The following is a 12,023-nucleotide window of genomic DNA, read 5'->3' as shown; positions in this document are numbered from 1 at the left end:
GAAAGAGAAAAGGACCATCATGTAAATAAGACACCACACAGATGAGGGTATCAGGTAGGCACAGCTCAAGGGTTAAGAACTGGAAAGTAGTAAGAGGGAGGGAACAGAGGAAGACCGACCACAATCCCAAGAGGCCTGGAGCAGGAAAGCAGCGTACAGCTTAACTGACCTGGAAGAGTACTAGCCAATGTGTTTCAGGCAACACTACTCTGTAAAAAACCAGGTAGGGGTGTGTGCAGGACAGACGGACAAGAGGCCCGCTCCAACACCCCCTCCACATCCAGGAGCCCAGGACCTGCTGCAGCTCCTGCCCAGAGCCCATCCCTCAGAGTTCCTGTGCTGGCTACTCCAGCTGCTGCTTGGCGTGGCCCTGAGCTCTCCTGCCCGCGTGACCTGGCCTGGGGTAGTAGGAGTGTGGTGCTGAATGGGTCACTGTGGACTGTGGGCCCCACACCCTACCTTATTTATTAACTCATTCAGTTCAGCAGGATGGTCACTGACCCTCCGCCATCTTCAATCTACATATACCTCCCTCCCTTTCTACACAAATAGTAGCACGCTCTGTTCACAGTACTGCCCCTTACTTTTTTGTTTAACAATCAGCTTTGGACAGTATTCCACAGCAGCACACAGAGAGCTTTCTCATTCTTTTTATGGCTGTATAGTACTCCGTTGTCTAGATTTGCCATTTGTTGAATTGGCCTCTGTTGACGAATAGTTAGATTGCTTGCAAACAGTTCCTCCGAATGAATACGCTTGTACAACATGCCATTCTCCACAATTCCAGGTGTATCTGTAAGGTAAGTTCATAGCAATGGAATTGCTGCATCGAAGGAATATACAGGGGTAGTTTTGATAGGCATGGCACGTCCTTCGAAGGGACAGTCCTAATTACACCCCTATCAGCCCCGACACCAGTGAGCCTTTCCCACCCCAATAGTGTCACCAATACATGTCATCATTTTTTAAAATATTTGCTAATCTAATAGGAAAAAAATTGGGATCTAAGTGTAGTTTTAATTTTTCTTAAAATGAGCGAGGCTGAACATATTTCTTTATATTTGAGTCTCTTTTTTCTATTGATTATCAGCCTTCTTCGTGCTGATTTGTAACACCTCTTTATAAATTAGGGAAACCAGCCCTCTGTCTGTCATACAAGTTGCATATAGTTTCCTCTTGTTTGTCATTTTTCTTTTGTCTTCGCTCATGGTGGGTTTTGCAGTGCAGAACATTTTTCCTTTTATGAACTTGGATTTATGACTCTTTTCTCGGATGGCTTCTGAGCTCCATATTATACTTGGGCCTTCAGCAGGGCTTTTGTAACCTCTCAGAGAGGAGGCTTCAGTCACTGTGCCAGAGAGAAGAACGGAAATCGGGGGCGCCTTGCACTTCCAGGCTCTTCTGCCCCCCACAGCAAATGAGTCTGCCTTGAGAGAACACCCACTGTCCACAGCTCTTCACTCAGGCCCAGTCCTGCTGCACCCAGATGCTCTACACCTCGCTTCTCAAAGCAGCTTTCGCAGCCCAGCACTGGCAACAGCTGGAAGCTCATAAATTTGCAGAATCTCAGGCCCCACCCCAGACTGACTAGACCAGAATCTGCATTTTACCAGGATGGCCAGGACTTCCTGTGCCTGGTAAAGCCTGACATGCACTAACCCTGAGGCTCCACCCTCTTTTCCTAGGATCCTCTAAGCCCTAAAATGGATCCTAGGGTCCCTGATCTCCAGCCACGTTTCCCTTGGACACAAGGCCCAGATTTTCGGCTCCCCCAGCATCCCATTTGGGGAGACGAGCGCATGAACTGCTCAGGCTCCCCGCTCCCATCCCAACTGTGCCTCATTCCCACGTGGCCCCAGAAGAAGCAAGGATGGGATGAGGCTGTCAAAGCAGCATCATAAACAGCATGGAGGGCTTCCCTGGTGGCGCAGTGGTTGAGAGTCCGCCTGCCGATGCAGGGGACGCGGGTTCGTGCCCCGGTCTGGGAAGATCCCACATGCCGCGGAGCGGCTGGGCCCGTGAGCCATGGCCGCTGAGCCTGCGCGTCCGGAGCCTGTGCTCCGCAACGGGAGAGGCCACAACAGTGAGAGGCCCGCGTACCGCGAAAAAAAAAAAAAAAGAGCATGGAGCCCTGAAATCCATTTCCTCGGTCCTAACAAAAAATGCGGTTCCTCGGGAGCCAGGACTGCCCTCCACCAGCCCCCGCCCAGCTATTTATTTACTTATTTTTAGTGTCTGCTGTGCAGCAAAGTGAATCAGTTATACATATACATATATCCCCTCTTTTTTAGACTGTCTTCCCATTTAGGTCACCACAGAGCATTGAGTAGAGTTCCCTCTGCTATATAGTGTGTTCTCATTAGTTATCTATTTTATACATAGTAGTGTATATATGTCAATCCCAATCTCCCAGTTCATCCCACACACCCCCTTCCCCCTTTGGTAACCATAAGTTTGTTCTCTACATCTGTGTCTCTATTTCTGCTTTGCAAATAAGTTCATCTGTGCCATTTTTCCAGATTCCACATATAAGCGATATTATATGATATTTGTCTCTTTCTGACTTACTTCACTCTGTATGACAATCTCTAGGTCCATCCATGTCTCTGCAAATGGCATTATTTCATTCCTTTTTATGGCTGAGTAATATTCCATTGTGTATATGTACTACATCTTCTTTATCCATTCCTCTGTCTATGGACTAGGTTGCTTCCATGTCCTGGCTTTTGTAACTAGAGCTGCAGTGAACATCAGAGTGCATGCATCCTTTCGAATTATGGTTTTGTCTGGATATATGCCCAGGAGTGGGATTGCTAGGTCATATGGTAGCTCTATTTTTAGTTTTGTAAGCAATCTCCATACTGTTCTCCATAATCTGCCCAGCTCTTTAATATGTGGTGAGGGGCTTTGCAGTCAGACCCTAGTTGGAGGCTCGGCATTGCCACTTAACAACAGCTGTGCATTAGGTAAACGGTTCAATCCTCTGAGCCCAATTTCTCTCTGTAAAACAAAGAATCTGTCTTCCTGATGCGACTGTGGAGAGGACCAACTGAGCTAATGTGGGTGATGCACTCGGCAGAGGTTCATCGGATTTCTCTCTTCTCCCTGGGGTGGAAGAAGAAAGATTGAGAAGGAAGAAAGACTGGTCTTTCCCTTCCGCCCCAGCTCCAGCCTCACTGCTCTGCAACCTGCCATCCCTCATGGCCAGCGAGCCCTTGGGCATGCCTTCTCGGCGACCTTATGATCCCCTCAAAGGCCAAGCTCCTGCTTCCACCCTCGGCTGGCCCAGTGTCCCTGCTTCCATCACTAACCCCGCACTGTGGACTGGCTCTGATCCGCCAGACCGAGCCACGCCCTCCCGCCCCTCCTTCTCCAGCCTCCTGCACCCAGAGCTTCTTCCCCACTTTCCCTGTAGCATCACCCGGGATCGTGCCTGAGCTACTCCAGAAGCAGCCTCCCCACTTCATTTTCCCCACTGTTAGCCCACACCTCACTCCACTGCCAGGTGAATCTTCAGGAAACACTGTCTTCCCCAGATCAGAAACCACCCATGGCTCCTTCACCCTCAGTGCTGGATTAGTGGCTATCTCCTGGCCTGCCATGCTGTTCCTCCTGCACCTGCACAAACCCTCCCCTCTAGGCAAACTCAGTGTCCCCTCTGTGCCTTTGCCGATGCTTCCCCACCTGGCCTTAGCACCGCCCCTCCTCTCTGCCTAACGGGCAGTGGAGTGAGTGCTCAGAAGCACAGGCTTTGGAGTCAGAAAGACCTGGGTTTGACTCTGTCTCCACCACCCACTGGCTCTTGGGCAACTGAAACTCTCTGCCCCTCAATTTCTCCATCTGTGAAATGGGGCTACACCACTTTTCAAGGTGCCTGAGGGGTTTAGGCAAGATGATGATTGTAAAAAAACAAGAAGAAGTGCTTCACGCAGAGCCTGGTTATCCTAAGTGCTCTGCACGCTGGAGCCGTGCTGTTGTTACTCTGATGCTTTGGTTCAGGTGCCTCCTCTGTCACGAAGCCCTCCCTGATCACTGTGGCCTGATTTCACAGCATCTCCGTGGTGTACTGTCCTGTTGTCTCTGCGGGGCTCTGCTAGTTGGGGGATCATAGGCAAGTCCCCTTGCCTCTTGTGCCTCAGGTCCTTCATCTGTAAATTGGTCCTGAAAATAGTACCTACCTTGTGGGCTTGTGGCGAGGGTTAGTGAGTGAATGTGTGTGAAGCGCCTGGCACGTAGAAAGCTCCGTATGTGAAGTAGTATTAGTTTTACCGCAGTCCCATGGCATCGCCTCTGCCTATCCCTCCTGTCATCAAATGAACTATTAGTGCCCTGAGTGAGGGACTGAGACTCCTACTTCCATGAGGCCTCCCCCAGCACCCAGCAGGGAGTGGTGGGCCCCTGAGCCTCCTCCACTTGGCCTTCTCAACTGGCCACCTGGCGACAACTGCTGGTTCCACTGAGCTCTGAGACCTTCAATGCTCCCTTAATGCCAACAGGCCAAAGTCTGGGTGGGAATGGAAGTCCTCAGATGTGCCTCTCAGAGGGGCCGTGACCTCCAGAGCCCCCTACCCTGCCCTTGAATGCCCTGTTTCTCCCAGGCCTCCGGGCTGTAGGAGTCACCCCCAGGGACTCGGGAGAGCCCCTCTCTCCTACAACTAACAGCCTCTCTTCTTCCCGAGCTGCTGCCCCCGACTCAGTGAGGGGCCCCGGGGCAGAGTGCAGCTACAAGGAGCCAGAAGGTGAGATTACACGCTGACAGGGGCCAGGGGCCAATGCTGGGTGTTTATTGCCAGTGCCATCGACCCACACAGCTCACTGTTTATCTGTCTTCCTGACACACCTAATTACCCAGGTTGCAGCTGCCAGAGCGTTTGCTCTTCCTAAATCACAGGCTCCCATCCCTCCTGTCGCCCAGGCCTCCAGGCCTCTGCCTGCAGAAGGGCTGCCATTGATTTTGCCGTTCCCGTTTATGATCTACAAGGCTGTGCATCACTGCTGCACATTCTACCTTAGTTTAGTCTTCTGGGCGTCCCTGGTCAGCTCAGAAGTCAGGAGGCTGGAAGGGGGCAAGAGGCTAACAGTACGTGGCGCCCTAACCCCTCTGGCCACGAAGCCCAGAACGTGGCCCGAAGTCAACACCCCCGCGCAGCAGTTTGCTAAGAACAAGGCTAGTTCTGCCGGATGCTGACAGGTGAGCTGCAAAAAGGGGTTCCATGGCCGAGTGTGTTTGGGAAAGGCTGGCTCACGTCAAATTAAGCCTGTGATTTATTGCAGGACTTTTCAAAGTTTCGATAGACTGATGTCCACTGAGAATCTCCAAGGGTGGATGGAAGGTGCAGTCTTTCCTGAACGCAGACGCTCACGAAATCTTTTCTCCAGGCAGCTGGCAGAGACCAGGGTTCCACAAAGCACACTTTAGGAAATGCTGGGAAATGTGGGCAGGGGGAATTGGGGGTGATGAGGCAAAGAGAGGGGTATAGAGTCACCCTGGGCTCGTTTTTTCCTCTTGTCTAGCTGAGGCAGGAACTCGGCGGCTTGAGAAATTTCTCCCGCTGAATGCAGAGGTGCCCATCAGAGCTCTGCAGAGCCCCAGCTGCCCGCAGCTGCCTTCTCACCTAGGCTAAGCTTTGGTAGAGTTTAACCTCAGGATTTCAGGTGGGACTAGACGAGCTGGAGGTACTGTCTAAAGAGGCCCTGGTTTGACAGAGAAGGGCAAGGGTTGCTCGCTGTTGTGAAAGCTGGGCACCCGGAAGCCTGCAGTGCCGTCCTCGGAGGCCCCCAGGCATCAGAAGGCGATGACAAGGCTGCCACTGCCTCGGGAACAGGCATGAGGATGGCAGTCTCAGTCCACAGTCCCTTTTCCGCAGTCCTGAAATCCAGAACGCTCTGAAAGCCTCAAGTGCTTTTTTTAAGTTCGTGGGAAAGTGAATTGATAGCAAAACCTGTCCTGAGCTGACGTGAGCTATTTATGGGCTATATTTATCCCACCTAGTGTGACTATTTGTATATTTCACTGCAGAAATATTAATGTGTTTAATTACAGGGTGCTGCCCCGGTCCCTGATGGGGCTGTTATGTAATAAACGGTGTATGCACTGTGTTACCTTTCTGACACGTGAAAGGAAAAATATCTCAATCTCTAGACACATCTGGTCCCCGGGGATTGCGACGAGGGCCCGGGAGCCGGGGTGGCACAGAGCGGCCAGAGGACAGTCCCCGCGTGCTGACCCGGGGCCCCAGAGTTTTCCCCTGCGGTTCCCACAGCGATGCTGGGAGGGAGGAGGCACAGCCGTCACCCCCAACTCTCAGATGAGGAAACCGAGGCTGCGGAGAGGATAAGGAACCGGCCAAGGCCCCGAGCAAACAGGAGTCAGAGCTGGACACAGGCTCAGGCCCTCTGAGCCGGCACCTGCGCTTCTGTCCAGATCAGGCTGCTCAGCGGCGCCCGTGGGCCACCCTCCCAAGCCAGGCAGCTCTGTGCAGACCCCAGCTGCGGCTCCTCAGCCCAAGCCCCACCCCATAGACGCCGGCAGGACCCCTGGATCTGCCTTCCGCTCTGCTGGGAAAGGGCCTTCCCCTCCTCCTCTGCGCCGCCAGGAGGGCCAGGCAGAGTGGCACAGCTCTGCCCCCGTGCCAGCTCCCTGGAGTCCAGGGAGCATCCCGAAGGCCAGCTTCAGGCCCCGCAGACGATACGCCAGCCCCTGAGTGTCCCCGGGGTCTTAGGAGGTGCCTGTGTGAGGCCACTCGGAGAGCACACCCTTGGTCCTCTCCCAGGCAGAGCCACCTGAGGAGCCTCCTGTGCACAGCCCTCACCGCACACACTCACACTCATCCACTCACTCTCACACTCATTCTTACACTCGATCTCACACACTCATTTTTACTCACATTCTCACTCTCACCCACCCACTCACTCCTGTGCATTCCCACACACTCACTTTCACACACTTATCCTCACACTCACTCTCCCCACACTCACTCTCACCGCACCCCTGCAGTGCAGAGCTGAGGTCCCGGAAGCACCTCACAGGGTCCCCCTGTCTATGAACGGGAATAATCGACCTCCAACCCCTTGGGGGATGGGCGGCGCCGTGCTAACTCTTTCAGGTGCATTATCTCGTTTACCCCTTGAATTAAGCTGGAATGCAGCTGTTATTGTCCCCATTTCCAGATAAGGACACTGAGGCTCAGACTTGCCCGAAGTCAACAACTAGAGCCCAGAAGTAGGATCTCGGTAGAACCCAGCCTGAGACTCAGTCCCGTTTACTCTGAACCCCGAGTTCCTGACCACCGCGTCACCTGCTCCCCTCAGGCTGCGCCCATTGCCTCTCCACAAACCCTCACCCCATCGACCCCACTGCCAGCCAGTTTTCCTGGAGTGTTGGTGACACACCTGTCAGAGCTCAACTTCCAGCCCCTTCCTCGATTTGGACTTAGAGACCCACCCGCCAGCCCGGACCGTTTCTTCTGAGACCCAAGTCAGGTCCTGTGGTTCAGCAGAGAATGTGGGCGGCAGCTCCTGGAGGAAGAGACGTCCTTGGTTGAGCTTGGGCGTGAAACACTGGCAATCCCAGCGTCGTGCTCGTGATGCGGCAGGAGCGCAGGGCGGGCCGCGGGATCCCGGGCCAGCTCCAGGCCCCAAGACCCCGTGCTGAGGGCCAGCTCAGCGCCCAGGAGTGGGCACACGGCCTCCCAAGTTCCTGAGGGCTGGGCCGGCCATTTTCATAAGCCTCAGAGTCTCTTCTCTCAACTGAGAATCCCTGCGCGTCCCCAGGAGAGGGGTCGCAGCTGCCTAAGCGCTCACCGCGCCGCAGGCGACCCGTTCACCTGTGGCCCCAACCCCTGCGGTAGGTGCCGCACCGGCCACCAGCCCTCCCTTCCCTCCTCTCTCCAGGGGTGGCCACGTACACGGACAAGTTGTTCAAGTTCCGCGATAACCGCTGGGAAGACATCCTGAGTGACGAGGTCAACGTGGCCCGCGGCGTGGCCAGCCTCTTTGCCGGGCGCTCTGTGGCCTGCGTGGACAGGAGGGTGAGTCCAGGGGTACATGGGGGCCTGGGGAGAAGGGGGGCACACAGCGATGTGTCGGCCAGGAGGGGAGGCCCAGGCAGACGTCCCCGGACAGAGCCTGGCTCCCGAGGGCAGAGCAAGGCCGCTCCCACAGGGCCTTACACGTAGTAGGTGCTAACATACTTTCACATCCTTTCTCCCCCTGAGGCCTTTCCAGCAACCAGGGGCTGTCATCGTTGTGTCCACTGGACACAGGAGGGCACTGAGCCCCAGCTTGGAGCAGGAACCTGTCTGAGGACCCAAAACAGATTGGTGGTGTGGCTCGGACATGAATCAGAATCTCTCAGCTTTGACCCTTGTGCTCATTCATTCGTTTATTCAGCTCTTATTTATGAAGTGCCTACTACGTGGCAGGCATCGCACCATCAGGCCTCCTCCCCATAAGTATTTATGGAACAAATGAAGGCACAAGCAAAGTGGCTCGTGGGTGGGTGAGTGGAGGGTTGCCTGAATGACAAGTACTTTAGTTAACCCATAGCTCCATCAATCCTTTCCCGCCCGGCTGGTCCACCCGGCACACAGGTGCTCAACTCGGAGTGCGGGGTAGAAAGGCCGAGAGGCGAGGGCAGGAGCAGCTGCAGCCATCTGCCCTGTGGGGCGTCCACCCCCCACCCCGGGCGTGCGTCCCGGCCAACCAGCCAGAGCCAGAGCGTGGAGTGGAGGTGATTTATCCCGCCTGTCACCTGCTTCCCTGCCGCCCCCTCCCTGGCTTTACGAAACAGTCCTCACTAAGTCAGGGACCCAGCTGCTGCCCAGCTTCCATGGGAGCATCTCTGGCCCCCGTTCTGGGGACAGGCACAAGGGGGCCAACTCTTTCGGGACTGAGATGGGGACTGATGTGGCACTGAGGGGACTGGGCATTCAGCGTGATCTTCACAGCGGGGGCCTCCAGGCCTTGGGAGAAGGCAGGTGCCAGGTATAACTACTTATTGCTTATCAAGCTGGTGCCGGGAAGAGCACCAGGCCGGGCTGTGAAGCCACACTTGGCCCTGCCTGGTGGGAGGAAACCGGGAGGCGGCTCAGCGAGCCGCCCCGGGGACTGGGGGTTCTGGGGGGCTCCAGGCCTGGCCGCGCTGCTGCCAGGCCTCTTCCCGTGTCTCCTCCTGGCTTCCTGTCTCACCCCTTCAGGACCAGGGCTGCCACGCTCGGCTAAGGCAGGAATCTTCTCAGCACTGGTGGGAGGGCCTGAAGGTTAATCACAGAGACTCGCTGTGTCCTAACAAGGTCATCTGAACACCAACGCACTTAACCACAGGAGGGGGGCGCCACGTGAAGTGCAAAAAGAGAAGCACAGGAGGCGGGCACTTAGTGGCTTGCTCACTCCCGGCTCAGGCCCAGCCTCAGGGAACTAGGAAACGCCCACACAGCTGGTGTGCCGCCAGGAGAGGGGCTACTTGCTGCATCCAGCCACCACCTTGGCGACCCCTGAGGCCTGAGAACTGTGGAGAGGTCAGTGCCGGTGTGGAAGTTGAGAGACAGGGATGCAGTGTGGTATGGGAAAATACAAGAGCAACCATAACGTTAAGAATATAATATTAACATAACAAAGACAATAATAATATAATAATAGCTAACGCTTGTTAAACTGGCCACGTGCCAAGCTCTGTGCTGAGTGGTTTCCACGTACCATCTCATTGAATCCTCAAAGTAAGCCTATGAGGTACATGTTATCGTTATCCCCATTTTACAGGTAGGGAAACTAAGGCTTCTAGCAGTAAGCTACTTGACCTTGGTCACCACAGTAAGCGGCAGGCAAAGGCAGGAACTGAGCCCTGCCTGGCTGAAAATAATCAGATGCCTTCACCTCCCTGCTGCCCTGCCTCCGGGTAAACCCGTGTCAGACACACATTCCTAACCCCAGGTTCTATTACAACGTTTGACCTACTCCTTCCTCAGCCCCACAACCCCTACCTGGGGCCTGTTAGCATACCTGCTCCAGACTAGCAGCATCAGCATTGTTAGAAATGCTAATTCTCAGGTCCTACCCCACTCCACCCTCCAGACCTACCAGTCAGAACCCCTGGGGGCGGGGCCCCGCAGCCTTGGTTTCAACTGGGCCCAAAGGTGACTCTGAATTATGCTAAAGCTTGACAGCTTCGCACCAGGTAACAGCCTCAACCCCTCGGTGTGCCGTTCTCTCCCGCTCCCCTCGCAGCCCTCATCTGCTCTCTGTCCCAAACCCGGAACACCTCTGCCCTTCATCTTCAGGTGCCTCATCACTCATCCACCTTTCTGGATCCAGCTCAAAGCCGATCTCTTACAAGAAGCGTTCCCTGATCGATAATGATTCTGCCTCATGTTTATATAGCATTTTTATCTTTTCAAAGACCTTTCACATGCGTTGTCTCACTTCATCTTCTCAGCAGCCCTGCCAGGAAGCAGGGGGGTTATGATTCCCACTTAACACGTGAGGAGATACGGCCAAAGTGGGCGAGGGACCTGCCCAAGGGCACAGAGCCAGTTGGGACAGAGCTGTGACTAGGATCCAGACTGACAGCCCCAGACCAGTGGTTCTCAAAGTGTGGTTCCTGAAACAGCAGCACCAGCTTCACCTGGGAACTTGTTAGAAATGCAGATTCTTGGGGCTTCCTGAATCAGAAACTCTGGGGATAGGACCCAGCATCCATGTTTTCATAAGCCCCCCAGGTGATTCTAAGGTTGGCTACAGGGTGAGACCCACTGCCCTTGACGCAAAGCTGCAGAAACACCTTCCTTCCCCTGGAACCAGCTCCCCCTCCCAGAATTACTGGGCCAAGTTCACATGTGAATTTCTTCAGTCTTCTATAACTGTAACACATCTATGTTTTTCTGTCAACCCAATACACTGAAGTAAGGAACTAGGTATAAATGAATTTTATAAATATCCTAATTTCTAGCAGAGTGCATTTCAGTTCATCTGGGCTTAATTGCCCATTTGTCGATGAGATTGCTAACAGCTGGTACGGTCAGGAAGCGTCACAGTGGTGGTGCACTTTCCCCTTTGGCCCCATTCATTCTCTCTTCATCCAGCCATTCCACACACATATACCAAGCTCCTGTGATGGGCAAGAACCTTTCAAAGTTCTCCCCTAATCACAAAACCATGTTGTAACGCAGTGCAACTCAAAGTTCATTTTTGTGTAGGGATCACTGGGGATCTTGTGGCAATGCAGGTTCTGATTCAGCAGGTCTGGGCTGGGGCCTGAGAGTCTGTATTTCTAACACGCTCCCAGGTGACACGGATGCTGCTGGTCCAGGGACCACTTTGAGTAAAAAGACTTGTAAAGCATCGGTTCCCAGATAGCAGGCTAGAGACTCAGGGAACCAAAAATGAAGGGGCCGAGAAGTCTTTACAGAACAGGTTGGCCACCTTCTCCAGCGTCCTCCCCCCACAGGCCCCGCCTTGCTTTGTACATTCTGACAGCATTGAACGAACTGTTTGTGGCTTCCCGACATTCATCACTCTCTGTCTCATCTCTGCCTGGAAGGTTCTTTCCCCTCCACTTCACCTGGCCAAGACTTCTCTTAGAAAGCCTTTTCTGAACTCCCCATGGCGAGGTGCCCTTCCTCTGGGTTAAGAGCCCCTCTTCTGTGCACCCAGGAAACCCTGTACACACTCAATCAGACATGTAATTGCTGATGCACCTGCTTCCGCCAGGAGACCCTGAACTCCTTCCTTGGCTTCACCCACCTGTTAGACCCAAGTGTCTCCTAATCAGTTTCCCCAAAGAAAATGGTCCCAAAGAAGGGATAAAGTGACCAGTTAGGTGAGAGGGGCTGTCATGGGACCATTGGACGGGAAATAGAGGAAAGCAAAGAGGGCTGAGAAGAGGTGGTGACAGAGCACACTTTGCTGCCTTAAATTCAGCTGTTTTTCCTGGGTTGTTTTGTGTTTATAGCTTCCTTCTTTTTTTTTTTTTTTTTTTTTACTTTTAAAGTATAGTCGGTTTACAATGTTGTGCTAGTTTCAGGTGT

The 12,023-nt window shown here is 53.8% G+C and overlaps 1 protein-coding gene across 1 annotated transcript in view; it reads left to right on the top strand.

Annotated features, from left to right (window-relative positions):
* CRTAC1 (cartilage acidic protein 1) overlaps positions 1 to 12,023 on the top strand; it is a 134,143-nt gene that overhangs the window by 86,357 nt on the left and 35,763 nt on the right. The window contains exon 4 of the mRNA XM_082673356.1: positions 7,894 to 8,030. Coding sequence (XP_082529482.1) covers positions 7,894 to 8,030 — 137 coding nt within the window. The remainder of the gene's footprint in view (positions 1 to 7,893; positions 8,031 to 12,023) is intronic.

The sequence above is a fragment of the Grampus griseus genome, assembly GCF_964374135.1.
Source record: "Grampus griseus genome assembly, chromosome: 16".
NCBI lineage: Eukaryota > Metazoa > Chordata > Mammalia > Artiodactyla > Delphinidae > Grampus > Grampus griseus.
Note: the sequence above shows the minus strand (reverse complement) of the source record. Positions and strands in the feature narration are given on the sequence as shown.